At 40.4% G+C, this 16,218-nt stretch overlaps 1 protein-coding gene across 1 annotated transcript in view; it reads right to left on the reverse strand.

Moving 5' to 3' along the window:
* lama2 (laminin, alpha 2) overlaps positions 1 to 16,218 on the reverse strand; it is a gene marked incomplete at its 5' end in the record, with an annotated part of 161,827 nt that overhangs the window by 130,953 nt on the left and 14,656 nt on the right. Inside the window, 2 exons of the mRNA XM_079180677.1 lie at positions 1,006 to 1,118; positions 2,687 to 2,857. Of these exons, the coding sequence (XP_079036803.1) occupies positions 1,006 to 1,118; positions 2,687 to 2,857 (284 nt within the window). The remainder of the gene's footprint in view (positions 1 to 1,005; positions 1,119 to 2,686; positions 2,858 to 16,218) is intronic.

Below are 16,218 nucleotides of genomic sequence, written 5' to 3' on the forward strand. Positions count from 1 at the left end.
CCGTTTTAACCGTAAAAGCAATTTTTCAAAGGCTTCTCTTAATGAACCGAGGGCTTCTCGTGAACTAAAGTCTCTCACCCTCATTAGTTTTATTCTCAAGACATCCATATAATTATTCTCTGGCGCTGTAATCTGTTTAATCGCACTCCTAAACTAAACTAGATGTCCTAAATCATCCCATGCCAGTACACAGCCCCTCAATCACCGATATTCCTGCCAAGCCTTCCAAATCCAAAATGAAAACCAATTATTTAAAGAGTGACACGCATGCTTATAAAATGATTGATAGCAAGGTTAGTTCAACCAATTTTAGCACTGCAGAAATAATAGTCGGTAGCGTAATTCTTTGGATGACGGAACAATGAAACATTGTTTAAATGATTAACTAATTGCTCTAATTACAATTGGATTGACAACATGCAGGCTGGTGTGTTTATGTAACCTAAGAAGACCGTGGTTATGGGAGCAACATCTTGACAGAGAAGCAACATGGTGGCAGGAAGTGTTAGGATTAACATATAGAAGCAAATGGGAGGATTGTGGAATAAAATAAACAGTTAATACGGTAAGAGTTTACAGATTATTGTTATGAAGAGACAAGATTGAGATATCATTGACATATCCTGTCAATGATTTGAAAGACAAGGGGTATCTAAAGTACAAAAATATTGCCTTTTCCCCAAATATAGTGCGCCATAGGAGCATCAATGCATGTCAAATGAGGTGTTTTTGATGTGTTTGGGTATTTAAAAAGAAAGACAGTATTGGGACCAATGTCGTGTGCATTTGATGACCCAAACATATTATTTTGTCAACACTTAGTTCAATTGTTTGTAAATCAAAAAGGTATTACATTTATGATTTTAAGACGTTATTATAACTCAGAAGCTATAATAAGGCTGGTATATATTTGCACCTGTTAACCTTAAAACGTTTAAAAGCTTTTGAAAGAATTTAGTTTTTACTGTTTTGAGTCTTTTGTTTTGTCACGTGTGTCTCTGTTACCTGTTTTAAGTCCAGAGTGATCGTCACATAGTGGTACTCCATTCCATTCTTGATAGAGGGGCTTTGCCACCAACGGTTAGTCCCATCTGTGGCATATTCTATGGGGTGTTGTTCTGTAAACACACACACACACACACACACACACACACACACACACACACACACACACACACACACACACACACACAGAAACAGAGAGAGATAGAAACAGAAAGAAAAATCATTTTAGTCTTGAATCCAGCATTAAGGGGAAAATGTTTCTCTCCACTGTTTTGTTTTATGAAATTCTAGCATTTTCACCATTCAAGGCCGGATATCAAAAGGACATTCTTCCACCTTGTCAAAGAAGAAAGAATAACAGATTTCCTTTCCATTTCAGATGATTATATTTCTCTTCTGAATAAAAAAACTAAACAAATCAGCCTATTAGCAGAAGCTACTCCTGGCCCCTGTTACTATTCCACACAATAGCTTTAATGGAACAAGAAGAGAAGCTGTTATTAGTTTATCACTGTAGCAAAGGCCGCTGTGCAGAACCTTTATGGATACAGCGTGTACGGGATTGTGTTGGGTGTTTACATGTGTGTGAGAGCGTATTTTTAAGTGACGGTGTGGTGTTTCAGGTTGACTTGCAGCTGCCAATCACCGGGATACTTATGTGTGACATTTCTGTTAAAAAACCATGGCAACCAGTGATAGCAACATGAGAGAGCTATATCGCCTTTGATAAAAGACATTTCTCTGCTTTTTAAACAGCATTCTTCCTCTACCCTTATCCTTTAGTCTTATTTCTCTTTGAGGCTAAGAGAGAAAACTGAATAAAGAAGATAAAGGACATCCAAAATACTAAAATCAAAATATCTGGCTTTTAGTGAGTCCGCCTGTCTATTAGAAAGTCTGTCAATTAATTGGTTACCGGTAAATTGTAAAGGAAAAGTTCAACATTTTGGAAAATAGAATTTTTGTTTTTTGTACAACTTAACCAAAATAAATGCAATATGTTAATTATTGAGCTTTAGAGGTCCTGAAGGGCAGAATGTTTTACCCTCGGACGGAACCAAGCTAGCCAATTCACCTAGCATCCATTATACTAAGCTAGGCTAACTGTCTCCTGTGTCCAGAGCTTCATATTGAATATGACAGCTCTCATCAAGAAAAATAATACGCTTTTTTCCCCAACATGTGGAACTATTCCTTAAAAGGGGGAGCAAGTCCGTCATTCAGCTGACCACTCAAAATAAATAGGTCTTGGGTTTTAGTATTATTGGAGACGGCAGTGTTTTAAAATCACCAGTTTTGTCTCAGTTCATCTCTTCATTTTTCATCTCAAGCTTCCTCATCCCCTTTTTGCAGCATTACATCCCATCCTTCTTTTATTCCTCTCATCCTGGACTCATTAGCTGACTCACTGGCTGGTGAAGATGGACTGCTTCACTGATAAACGGATTGGTTGGTTGTATGAGGTTAACTGGATCGTTGATCGACTAAATAACAGACTGTCTAGCTGGCTGTTTTGGTATTGTCGTCTTGTCATGTTGCGATTGATTCCTCAGTTCATTCGTCAATTATCTTTTTAGACAAAATGATTAGTTAACACCTGGCCATTCTGGCACTCATTAACTAATCTTGCATGATTCATTATTGTAATCAGCCTGCCTATAAGGCCTGTGTGTGTTCTTACCAAATGGCTGTGTACTCTTTTGGTTGCAGATCCGACACTGAGGGTTTCTAATCGGCCGGCCTGGTACATGTTCCACCAGCTTACAGAACATCTCTGGACCCAGTGAACCACAGGTTGCATTAGCGGAGATGTCTGCCATGGACGCCAGGTTCAACACCGCCGGGAACAGTCCTGGAGAGAAAACACAGGCGATTACATACAGAAACAGATGCTGAAACAAAAACAGCTGCCTGTATTAGTACTGACGTCTGAGAGACGCTTAGATTGAGCAGAATATTAAAAGTCAGATATTTTGTGAAATGGCTGTGAGATTGAACGCAAACAACTATATGTACAGTTCCATTAAACCCATCACATGTCACAAAGATGTACGTATACAGTATAGAAGCTTGACATGTGAATACACAAAGATATTGCAGCAAAGCTCTGCTTATTTGTGGAGTCAGATCATCCCTAATCACAGGTCCAAGTCCATCAAGAGCAGTTCAAAACAGGTCAGACTTCCTTCAAAGCAAAAAATGTGTTAAATTGCTAAAAAGCAGTATTAGGAACACCCAGCACACCGTGCTTTTTGTATTTAAAATGATGTCAGTTTCTCTGTGTCGCCTTGTTCCGAGTGAGCCAGTGAGCGCTTGTCGCTGTTCTGAGGTTATGAGTAATTAGTGTGGAACATGAGGGGGATGGCAGGTGTTTTAAACCATCCACGTGTGTTCATTTTGGGTACAATCTACTGCAGTTGACATCATTCGCCCCTCATAGACAGCGAGAGCCGTATTCACTTTATCTTTGGGTAAAAGAAGCACACAACGGATTTTGGCCAGCTTTCAACAGTGCAGACTTTGGGCAGTGTGATGCTACTACATCAAAGGACTATTCATTTGCATTATGTTGCTCAAGCTATTTTTTTTTTTTCATTTCCTGTCCACGGATATTTTTCACTGCTGGAGCAGAATGTAAACTTGGAGAGAACATACATTATGGAAAACACTGCAAAGTACACAGATTTCTTTTTTTTTTTCCAAGATATTGTTGGAAGCCATCAATAACATTTGCAAACATTACTTTGTTTTCCTCCCCAGTGCCCTTATGGGTGGTCCATGAAAATGATATTCAACTCTTGGAGCCATATGATTACAACTGAGGGGAGTGTGCTGCAGTCACCTCTTCTCCTTCCACCCTAAGAAAAACAACATGTGTACTGTAATTCCGGCAACATTTGCCACGGTACCAGAACTTGCTGTTGGGGGCTGCTAACAATTATTTTGTTATTCGCCGCTTATTTTCTTTATTAACTAATCATTTGTACAATGAAATGTCAGAAAACAGTGAACAATCACAATTTCTCAAAGCCCAAGTTGATATAAATAAAAGCGTGTTTTGTCCAAGCAATAGTCCAAAACCCAAAGATGTTCAGTTTACTATCATAGAAGACAAGTATCTATCTATATTACAATAACATAATATAACATGCACATGTATAGGAATACACAATACTAATAATACGTGAAGGCATGAAAATAATTCAGAAAAAGAGAATTTTGTCACGTAACATATTGTTCAATCAAAAGCACATCTAAAGTATGTGCACATAGGATATTGGATATCAGGCCGATACTGACTCAAATAGCTGGAGCCAATCTATTCAGTTCAGCTCTGTGTTTATATACGATACACATTGTACAGTATACTGGAGGTTCAAGTCCAGTGCAAGTTTTTTTTTCACACTTGAACTGTAATTTCTGTTAAAGTTGCTGTTGTACCCTTTATTGTTTCAATAATAAGTTCAGTAAATGTATGTCTATGTACTCATTTGTTATATTTTGTTTTACTAAGCTCGTTTAAGTCAGGCCAAATGTTGCCTTGCTCATAAAGAATGATCCCAGTCACTTCCACACAAAGAGAATCAAACACTGGTATCGGAAGAGGGCTTTGGATATCGGCCGATACCCAAAGCCCAGGTATCGGAACTGTGACTGAAAAAGTCGGATCGGTGCATCCCTGCACCTGCTATTAGCCAGCGAGTCAAGTAGCTCCTGTTATGACAATTGATCTCTAAACAAACGGATCATTATTCACATCTGTCATCGCCCCACAAATGCACCATGAGCCTGCACACAAGTGCCGGTATTTTTTTCCAGCAGACTCTTTTTTTGTTCCCATAGCAAAAGCACATTAGTCTCAGAGTGAATGACAAACTAGTTGGACTGAAAGTACTGGAATGCTCAACATACTGTGCACATGGTTCACATTTCCTGCCTGGCAAACCCAGAGACAAATACATGCACGTCCTGTATAACGACACGTCACACATCCCAGTCCTGCTTTAAGGTCAGAAGCTTTTACATTTAAACAACAGTATACACACATACACAAACGTAAACACAGAGACGCAGAAATGTACAGCAACTGTACACAAAAGAGACAGACAGGAAGGGAAGATCAGATTAAAAGTACAGAGGAGAAGCACTTGTGAAAGTGTGGATGGTGTGTATGTGTGTGTGTGTGTGTGTGTGTGTGTGTCCAGATGAGTCCAGCTGTTGGGCCAGATGTCAACACTGATGAACTGTGAAGAACATCTGAGACACCCAAAGTCTCTCTCACACATCTGTACACATTCTCACACGAGTACTCACAACATACAAGCTCGGTCAAACGCATACCTTCCAAACCGCTCAGAAATAATATCTGAGAATCTAAAACCTCTGCGGGAGTCCAGAACAGTGTTTTCATAACAGAAAAGTTCTCACTGTAAGAACAAAAATATTCAATATCCAGGTTGTGTTTGACACACAAATCTGCTTCGTGCATATTAGACAAAAGTAAGTTATGGATCTGATCTCAAAAAGAAAATGTTAATAACACACGTGTCAAATTAAGATATTAAGAGGAGTGTCGCAGTTTATGTTGTTGTATGCAAGTTGTACCCGTCAATTCATCCATCATAATGTCAATTATATGTTACCCACCATAAAGTGTGGGCTGTAGTAAGACGACAGGCACACATAAATCACAATAATCTCAATGCATATCAACAGCTTATCAGTTCCATTGTTTTTTTATTGAGGCACACTTTTTGGATGAGTCCAAATTTTAAGTCTGACAGTGGGCAAAAGGAAAAGCTCTAAAAGACAGCATCAGCATTCAAAGGCCCCATATCTACACGAGTGCTTACTGGATCTATCCTCCAATGCAAATGCAAGAGCAAACAAAAAGTGTGCACATGTTTCCAACTACATGTTGTCATGTCATCAGGCCAAGACAGGAAATCCTGTCACCAGACTTCAGTATAAAAATATGTATATATTATATAATATATTTATTTAAGGCGTTAATACAAGATCAAACACGTTGCTTTGATGAACATATTTTTCATGGTCCTTCTCCACACCGTTTTAAACTACTGCCGGATGCTTCTGCCAGAAAATCAAGCCAACATCCTGTGTATTCCTGGGTTTTGATCCACAACCTGGAAGAGTCTCCAACCAGATACAAATATGTGTGGGAGACTGTGCAATCTTTAATAGTGTCATTTTACCTTAAGCTTCCCATCAGCTCTGTGTGTCTGATTCACAGGATCACAACGGGGTTCAAAAGGGAACTTCATTCCAAGAGCAACCACATGTTTTGGGATGTGCCAGTTCCACCTCTTTCCACCTTGCGAAGAACTCGTTGGTGAAGCAGAAACGTTGTCTTACTATTTGTATTGTAAAGATATAGTGAAGTAATGTCTACCTGAGCAGAGAATGAAGTCACTTTCCCTCTGTGTGTGTTGTCATTCGAGCTTTTTCCCTGCTTTGTTTACATAGCCTGGCCGGGGGGGCGTGTGCGCATGTTAGTGCATGTGTGCGTGCCCCACTCACGGCTCACAGCCGCTGCTCTGCACTGCGCTCATACGGCGGTTACAGCTGATAACGGCGTCCTGTCGGGGCAGCATAGCACCCGCCCGCCGGTTCAGCCCTCAGGTAAACACTGTTGGCTCTGTCGGCACTGTTGCCGTCGTTAGCGCTGTTGGCACTGTTAGCTGCGAGCCACTGGCTCAGCCATCGCCATGTTGAGAGCCGTGTGGATGAATGTTCTCAATTTTGTATTGCGCACCTTTAAACTAACTTCAACAAGATTCCTAAACACATTTTGAAACCTGACTACATACGTTCAGCATATTACAGAAAACATCTTTGGAAAGCGTTTAAGCCCTGCTTTCACTAAATAATGCAGGAAGCAGCGGCAAAGAACGACAGACCATTTCTTTTTAGATTTGTATGGGTCCTCGCCGTCTGTGTTGGCTGTCATAGCAACTTTTACTAAAGATCTAAATTATTTCTTGGGAGAATCTGACCATGTGTACGACTGAAACTTTGGCTTTTTTCTCTCTTGCCTTTTATGTTGAACAATGAGGTGAGATACCAACAAAGAAATGGAGAGGGCTGGCTTAAGACAGGGTTCAGTTTTCAGAAGGACACAATGACTGTCTGCCTTCGGCTCCACCGCTGCCACACACACACACACACACACACACACACACACACACACTCACATCTCAGGTTCATCACCTTCCATTCTTTCCTCTCTGCTCTGATAACCATGGTAACCTGTCTGTCTGTGTGTCTGTCCGACCGTCTGTCTGTCTGTCGGCCTCTCTATCCCCCGTCTACGCTCTGTTAACCAGAGGTCTCAGGGGATTTACTGCCATACAGACTTTAAATTATAACACTGTCAAAATGTATAAGTACACCCGGTGAATGCTGGGCAATGTCATTGCCAAAGAAGTTCCAGCGCCCCAACACTGATTACAAGGCAACATCCCTGGTGAAGGTGGGCTGTACATTTAATTACAATATATATATATTAACACTAAATATCGTCCGAAAACAGTCGCACCCGATATATCGTCACGCAGAATTAAAACTGTAGAATTAACACATGTCAATATAAAGATATGTGAGGGGAAGAAAATGCAAAATTAGATTTTTGTCATCATCAGCCAAACCTAGCTTGAAGTTTCAAGTCACAAGGTTAACTGGATTTGTTGGTTTTCCCGGAGCTTTCAGACACATTTTGAGGCCTTCTTCTTGGACCTTGTGAAAGGAATTTTCGTTAGCTAATATTTGTCAAAGTGTAAACTCTTATTTGTCCTGCTTGTTACCACTCACTTCCCCTATGAATCCATTTGTTTGCGTGTTCATGTGACCAGACGTTGGTTATGTATTCCAAAAGTGAACGTCACACACTCTGCACTTCCTACGTCGCAGCTTACACATCTATTCAAGGACGCTACTTATCTATGTGGTAAGAAGGACACTAAGATATCAATATGGGAGTTAAATCTAGACTTAAGGAGAAAATGTCCAGACGTGACTGGATTTTCACAGGATTATGGAAGACAGTAAATTCCTTTTATTGTATAAAGGCTTCTTATTACATTAGAATAAAACTTTATTTGCTTTTTCTGTCATGCTACACGATGACTCTGCACTGCTCGTCCTGCTGTGTGTGTGTGTGTGAGTGTGTGTGTGTGATGGATGTGTTATTGTTGAGTTTTGAGGCTAGATGTATGCTTGATGGAATAAGAAGAAGGTTGAAAAAGACAGGATCATCTCTCTCCCTCCCTCCATCCCGAGTAGTTGGGGGACTGAGAGAGATATGGATGCAGAAAAAAAGATAGAAAGATTGATGGAGATGGATGGAGGGATTCCCAGAGAAAGATAGAGTGTTGTTTAAAAGGGTCAGGGCCAGCAGGGGAATGAGGGATGAGACTGCGATAATCCTGTATACTCACACACATGAGCATTTAAACAAAAACACACGCCCACGGAGCCTTTACCGGCCGATATCTACTTACAGAAGTGTGTGTGCGCATAAAAAGTGAAAATGACAACTAGTGAGACACACATAAAATCGCCCCCCCTCTGTCAAAAACATGCAAAAATATACATTCACAAATGTGTTGGATGATTAATCTACCATGCAGATACGCAAATGAATAGGTACAATACACATGCACACCCCACACTCAAATTCTCACACTCATGTATTCCCGGACCAATACACCACGTTTGATAGCGTCTGATTCAGACCAAGAAACAATACAAACACTAATCAGTCCTGGACTCGTCCTTTGTGATGATCTCTCCAAGAAAACTAATCTGCTTTGTTAGCTCAGATGTGCTCTAAACACCTGAAACATGATTTATCTTCTACCTCTGAGTTTTTAAAACAAGACAATCCAGGTAATGGGATCCAAATGCTTTAACAAGGACAGAAGAATTCGACACATTTCCCAACGCATTAATTATGTTGTTGTCCTGAAATATCCAATTTCTAATGATAATGACAGAACAACATTATTTTCTTCAGACCGCACAGCTCGCCAACGGATTCTCCTTCAGGCATCAGATCATTGTTGTCCACATACACATATAATTATCTTCATATATCTTTGTTATCTTGTTACAATTTTTTTAAATGAATGTTTTTCTAAAGACAAAAACTTAATTTGGTAACTGATTGAAGCCTGAGTCACAACTCAACTACAGTAAAAATACATTTCTGGCTCAGGATAATAATTATCTTTAGATATAGCGATTAACAAAGAGATAACACTGCACAAAGAGCTAATGAATAGAAATACACTTTGTATTTGGACATTGTGTCAACTCTTTCTCTAAATAATGATGTGTTTTTTTTACAATCAATTATTTTAACAATTTGAATTAAATCAGTTAATAACAAATAGAAAAGGTGTAGTTTTAATCACTAAAATAGAGTGTGAATAAAGCCAAAGACAGATTTCTTTAGAGATCCACGGCTGAAATGACAGACATGATTTGGGTTAGATTAAGAGTCAACAGCCATGCAAGCAGCTCTGTGAGGCTGGAGCTAAAACAGTGGCGCTTTGAGCTAAATGCTAGCATCAGCATGCTAACATGTTCACAATGACAAAGCAGGTATTATGTTTACTATGTTCACGATGTTAGTTAGCATGCTAATTAGCACTAAACAAGTAAAGCTGATTCTGGTGGAATGTCATAATTTATTTTTATTTTTAGTTATGATGGCGGTGGAAAATTAAGAGATTCATTATTAAGGGTAGTTCTTATTTTTCTGAAGGAAAACATGAATGTATGCACACATTTTCATGTTATTCACTTCAATAGTTAAATAAATGTTTCCCTCAAAACCACGAATGCTAACCTGAAGGTGATACTTCTAAAAGTTGGGGAATCACTAAAGCCAGTAGGGTACATCCTCTGGGAACAATGAATGTCTGTACTTAAGTTTGTGGCAATTCATCCAATAGTTATATAACTATGTACACACATATATATATATATATTGGCTGCTCTTCTGTCAACCTCCAGGGGTTTTCAGGGAAAGCTGAAATAAAAACTAAGTCAACATCCTGCTCTCACAAGGACTTCCTACCCCGGGAGTGTGTGTGTGTGTGTGTGTGTGTGTGTGTGTGTGTGTGTGTGTGTGTGTGTGTGTGTGTGTCTGTGTGTGATCCTATCAGCAATGAAGCTCCAAAGGAAAAGGCAAGCAGACCCTGCCTTTCAAGACAGCAATGGATGGCTTATTATACAAAGAAAATAAAGGCAGGAAGTGCTTGTAAAAGAGAAGGAAAGAGAGTGTGGGCTGATCAGAAGAGTCAGGACACCAACCCATCTCACTTTCCTCGTCTCTCTCTCTTTCAATTAAATTTCAATTCATGGATTTACACCCACATGACAAGATCTCCCTTCTCTCCCAATACAGCCCCACTCGTCATTACACGTCTGCTCCTGAGCTGATCGTTTTGAATTGTGGTATTAATAATGCAAAGGAGACAGACCCAGGCATACTGAGGACAGCAAAGTCGTCTGTTATCATATCAGACTGTACATTACATTAAAGTCATGAAAACGACGGTAATTGGTACTTTCAATGTAAGAACTCCCATTCTACCAATTACATTTTTCATATTACTGTGATGTTTATTTTTCTTCATCATGCCCATGTGCATTTGCGCATCAAGCTTCTGCTCATAATTGCAATTTCAGGAAATTAGAGACCCAAATATTTTCCTTTTCCAGATGGCCACACACTCATCAAAGAAAAGAAGAGGGAGAGACGTGTGGGCTTAATGTGTGTGTGGGTGTGTGTGTGTGTGTGCGCAGAGTTGATCTTTGCAAATACTGTCCTCTTCCAGACGGTCATAAACTCAGACTAAACAGGAAAACCACAAAGTTAAAGACAGTTAATCCCCTACTTAAAGGCACTCATACACACATACACACTGTCAATGACCTGACCATGTCTGCTGGAGGCCACGGTGATCTCTGGGCTCCAGACTGGGGAGTGTCTTAAGTCTAAACTGTCTCCCAAGAGGCCCGCTGGTTCTCTCCGCACTCAAATTAAATTTTCAGACTACAACGTAAGCTAAAAAACAACATATATTCTTCTACAGTGCACCAACTTGGGAGTGTGTTAGCAATATAATATTGCCTTTATATTCTCCAGTAAATAGTATTTCACAATCAAACTCTTCATTCGACAACTGTCTGTTTGTAAAGTCCCTCTCCCCTACTGTCAAGCTTAGCGTTCTAGCTAGTTAACCAATATAACAGTGGCAGAACTGCCATTAAAACTTCAAAGTCATTTTGAAACAATGGGATACATGAGCAGTGCTCATTTTCAGCAAAGCAATGTCAATTTTCAGCTCAACAACTGTTGCTGGCTTATCTTATAGATGTAACTATAGCTTGCCGATTAACTCTAATTCTGTGAGTTGGTTAGAAACTTGGCTGAAATAATGACATTTCCAACTGATTATTTTGAAAATGAGAACCCTGGAACAATTGTGAAACTGCAAAATCTGTATTAGATAAATGAAAACAAAATGAAGGACAGCGATTACAAATAAAAAAAAGATGAGACACCATAAACCAGAGTTCAAGCTAATATGACTTCACTCTCCAAATTCGTAATCAGCTCTGACTATGGAGTATTGCTCTTGTATAGGTCCCCATGCACACATATCTGGCACATTGAGAAAACACTTAAGCTTGACAGGCCTGCCGTGCCTAGTTACTGCTGCTACGCTATGACTGGACCGTCACTGTTCGAGGGAGGGGTTTAGCGAAGGGTCAGTTGAAAATTCAATTTTCTATTCGTGCAAAAATAAGCATTGAAATGGAATTTTAACTTCTAACATTCAGATCACGATAGAGTTTAACGTCATAGCCCACACACACACACACACACACACACACACACACACACACACCATGAGCTGTGGGGGAACAACCTTACAAACATTTGGAACAATCAACTCCATCAGTCAGTTATCATATTGTAATTGATTTGAGTATTTGCAGTGACCGGCCCGTCTGCAGACAGCACGAGGTCTCTCTCTAACACAATCCTGCTTATAACAGAGCAAACAGCTAATGTATGGAGGTTTGCACGGGCTTGATTATGATGCGTTCAAGCTCTACGCTGTAAAAACGAGTAGTGAGCAGAGGTAGATTACGACACTATGATGATGAAACTTGAGTAAATACAGCTGTTCCAAGATGTTTTCACAGCAATATAAAGTATTTAAATAAGCATCTGAACGTGCGTTTTTATGCAAATACCCCCATAAATGACAATAACAAAGGGAAAAGATAACATGTTGAATATTTGACGGTTTACACTGACTTTGGAAAGATCGAAAACATTTTCTCGTGACAGTGGGGAAAAGTCGGTCTGGAGCCTTGCTGTCTATAGTTCTTGGAAAGAAAATCGGAATGAGTCTCTAAAATAATTTTATATACATATACACACACACACACACACACACACACAGAGTACAGAGTACAGAGGGTAAATGTTTATGCGCAATAACTCCTGGATAAGTGGTAGAGGTGATTTAGCTGAGCTCAGACCAGCCAGCAGTAAATCCATCGTGCAATGGACTAACTGCGCTCTCTCTCTCTCTCACACACACACACACACACACACACAGTCCATACCTGATGAGGCAGTGATGAGGACTTTGTTAAATCATCCACAAGCACCTCAGAGACACAGTTGTGAGTGTGTGTGGTTGTGTATGATTTAAGTAGGAACTCATCGGTGCTAGCCTTGGTTACTGCTTACGGTACAGCCCGCAGCCAAGGCCAATACCCACTCACACACACACACACACACTCACACACACACTCACACACACACACACACTCACACACACACTCACACACACACACACGCCCTGTCTCTGGGATATGTTGGTGTTGGTAATGAAAACATGCCAGTCAGTAGATTTACAGGAGAGAGCAACTTGACCTCTGGTCCCAGAGAGATTCATCACTGGTCGAGGATCTAATCTTCTCAAAGCTACAATTCTGCTCCCAACCCCAAAACAATATAGAACGGAACTGAACTGAATAGAAGGAATAGAAGGATAAAAGTGATTTTCTTGGGAAAATCGTGTTTGGACATTTATCTTTAGCTCAGAATTTGTTCCTCCTCACACTGCTGACTGCTCTTGATATATGTGTAAAACGTTCCCCGGAGATAAAGTCCGGGTTCAGAGACTGTATGTGATGTGGAAGTAAAGCCAAACAACTGAAACAACTTGAACTCACAGAAGCGGAAGCTTTTGTATGTGAGAACAACACCTACAAATACTGTAAACAGTATTTACAGGAACTACTGTATAACTACGCAGTGGTAACTCACTTTAATGATCATGATTTGAAGACAGTTTACAGTTTTGGCACGGGAAAGAATGGGACTTCCAGATGGGGTAGGGAAAAGAGAGAGTCGGCTGAAAAAGAGCCTCATGCCTGTTGCCAGTATTTTCTCTCCAAACTCCTGCAAAGTGGCCAAGGAAACGTGGTCATGCTAACTGAACGCAGGACTCACATGTTAAAATAGGATAAAATGATATTTAGCTCAATTTTATATGTCTTATGAATAGTTCAGTTTAACATAAGTAGTTTAGCATGTATGCACAAAGCTTTTAATCAAAATTAAACATGTCGAACACCGTGTAATAAGAGGAAAGAAACTGACAATTACAAATGATTGCTAGCCCTTACGGTTGTAAACATCCATAAAACATGACGTGTCTATTTCACTGTGTTTGACAATCATGAATAACTGCTCTTTGAGAATATTCAATGTGTAAAGTCATATAAGGATACATTGGTGGAGAGTAGGACGAGAGGCCTTGCTGTGTGTGTAGGACTTGTGTGTTTGTGCAAATGTAATTTAGACATGTGTTAATGTATTTGTATAATGGGAGTGTGCAGGCCCTCCTTTCTTGAGTTTGTTCTGTATTTGTATCTCGGCCGGTAGGGTCACAAGGGATTGTGGGTAATTGGAAATCCAGATGGACGTGCATGAGCTTCCAGGAAGAAATGGTTACCAGGGAGATTGAAACAGGACACACAGGCTACAGCGTTAATGTGGCTGGTCTCCGCCTGCGCACCTTTCTTATTCTCCCACTTTTCCTATTCTCTTCTCATTTTCCTGACGGCTCCTCGTCTCAGGGCCTTCCACCTCTCCGCCCCACTTCTCTCCATTCAGTTGATTTATGAATGAGAGACAGGAAACAATGTACTATTGGCTGAGGAGTTGAGTGGGCGGGTCCATGGGGGCCAATCAACAAAGTATGTACAAAAGGAACAGCCAGTTATCGTGAGTAATACTCGCCGTACATGCACACACAGAATTAATGTCGGTTGTTTTCCCTGGGGAGCGACTTCTTCACAGCACTGAAGAGAGCTAGCCATCACAGAGGAGGATGGGAGCTGGACTTGTTGCCATCCTGTTCGTTACTGAGCATAGACGTAGTTGGCAGTGCTGCTGAGATCTTAAGATTAGTTTTAACAGTTTTACAGTCTGTTGACAGCAGACACGGCCAACAATTCGAAAGTCGACATGGATAACATCATTACAGGCCAAGAAAAACACAAAACAGATGTTCAGACCTGGTTGGCTTACAGGATTTGTACATGAATGTACTGAGAGAAAGCCTGTGACCCAATGGGACTCAGAGTATTACACATTTGTGAAATAGATATTTAATCAACTTTTACAGGTATGATTTCCACACATTAAATAAAATGTGTATTGCCATTTGTAAAAACTGGAATTACTGAGGACACAACTGACCATTCAAACATCAAAGCGTCTCTTAATGTGTTACCGCTAAATCAATAATTGCATTCTATTTGTTAAATGAATCAAAAAGGCTGTTTTTCTCTTTTCAATCCAAACTTCCGTTCCGTAACAAATGCTCCCATGAAAGAGAAACTGGAATCATCGCTCTGCTTGGTACACATAACTGTCTCATAACAAGATGAAACCGTATCGATTCCCGAAAAGCAGATTACCAACTGCGCTGCCCTCTCGTGGGAAGTCAGAGGTCACGGTCAGCTATACAGCCTAGTGATGGCAGAGGATCATACAGAAAGTTTGAATGTTATCTGGTTTGCTTTTGATTTGCCGTTTCAACATTTCGACATTTTAACATGTCCTTGAAAGAGAAGCACAGGTGGAACTAATAACATGGATGATGGCTGCCCTTCAGCAAGTATTGCAATGCAGCAATAAAATGCCTGCAGTGAAAAAAGGGTCTAAAGGTAGCTATAGAAAGAGCTTCTTTACAAAGCAGCAGCTACCTAGCAACCAGTTCATACACACTGTATTTAACAAAACATATATTTACCCATCTTAAAAAAAAAACACACACACACTTGACATCATAACCGTGCACCGTGGGCAGAAAAGGGAATACGATTCCGAATGAAATGGCTGAAATAGAGATGAGCTCACCTGGAATTAGGGGGTGCTCACGCGCGCGCACAGCATTAAATGATGGCTATGGGTTTTGACAGAGCTGATCTACAGGTTGCTGACTCGTCGTTTTTGACCAGCACTGATGACTACACAGCTCCTATTAGCTGCCCTGAGGCTACCGCTAACTGCTCTGGCAGAGGAAAATGTTCAGGTTAGATTGAGCGGCGCTGAAATGCGTGTTTGACAATATAGAATCCATTACAGTGTGTGTGTGTGTGTGTGCGTGTGTGTCTGTGTGTGTGTGTGTGTGTGTGTGGGGGGGGCCTGTCTACACTGCTTTATAAAATATGTTAGGCTTGATGATATTAGGGATCAAATTCTATTATAGCATTCGGCTTTTTTCATCGAGAAACAAATTGAGATACTCTTGCCCGTTTTAGTGAGTGTGTTCACATGAAAGATAAGGACATTGAAAAGCAGGAGGTAAAACTATGTGACAGCGATAAGGAGAAGCAGTTGGCAAAGAGAGCAAAAGTGTGGATGAGTGAACACAGCACTGCATTGACTACAATGCTCATTCACTTCTTTTTTTTATCTCACTGAAGTTCAAATGTGTGGGTTCACTATCCGTTACACCAATGCTCAGTCTGTGTGTGTGTGTGTGTGTGTGTGTGTGTGTGTGTGTGTGTGTGTGTGTGTAAAGAGGTCGAGAGAGCTGTGTGTGTTGGAGTATATAGCATTCATTACAGTGGCGCTACAGACAA

This window comes from Pholis gunnellus (assembly GCF_910591455.1).
Source record: "Pholis gunnellus genome assembly, chromosome: 19".
Classification (NCBI taxonomy): Eukaryota; Metazoa; Chordata; class Actinopteri; order Perciformes; family Pholidae; genus Pholis; species Pholis gunnellus.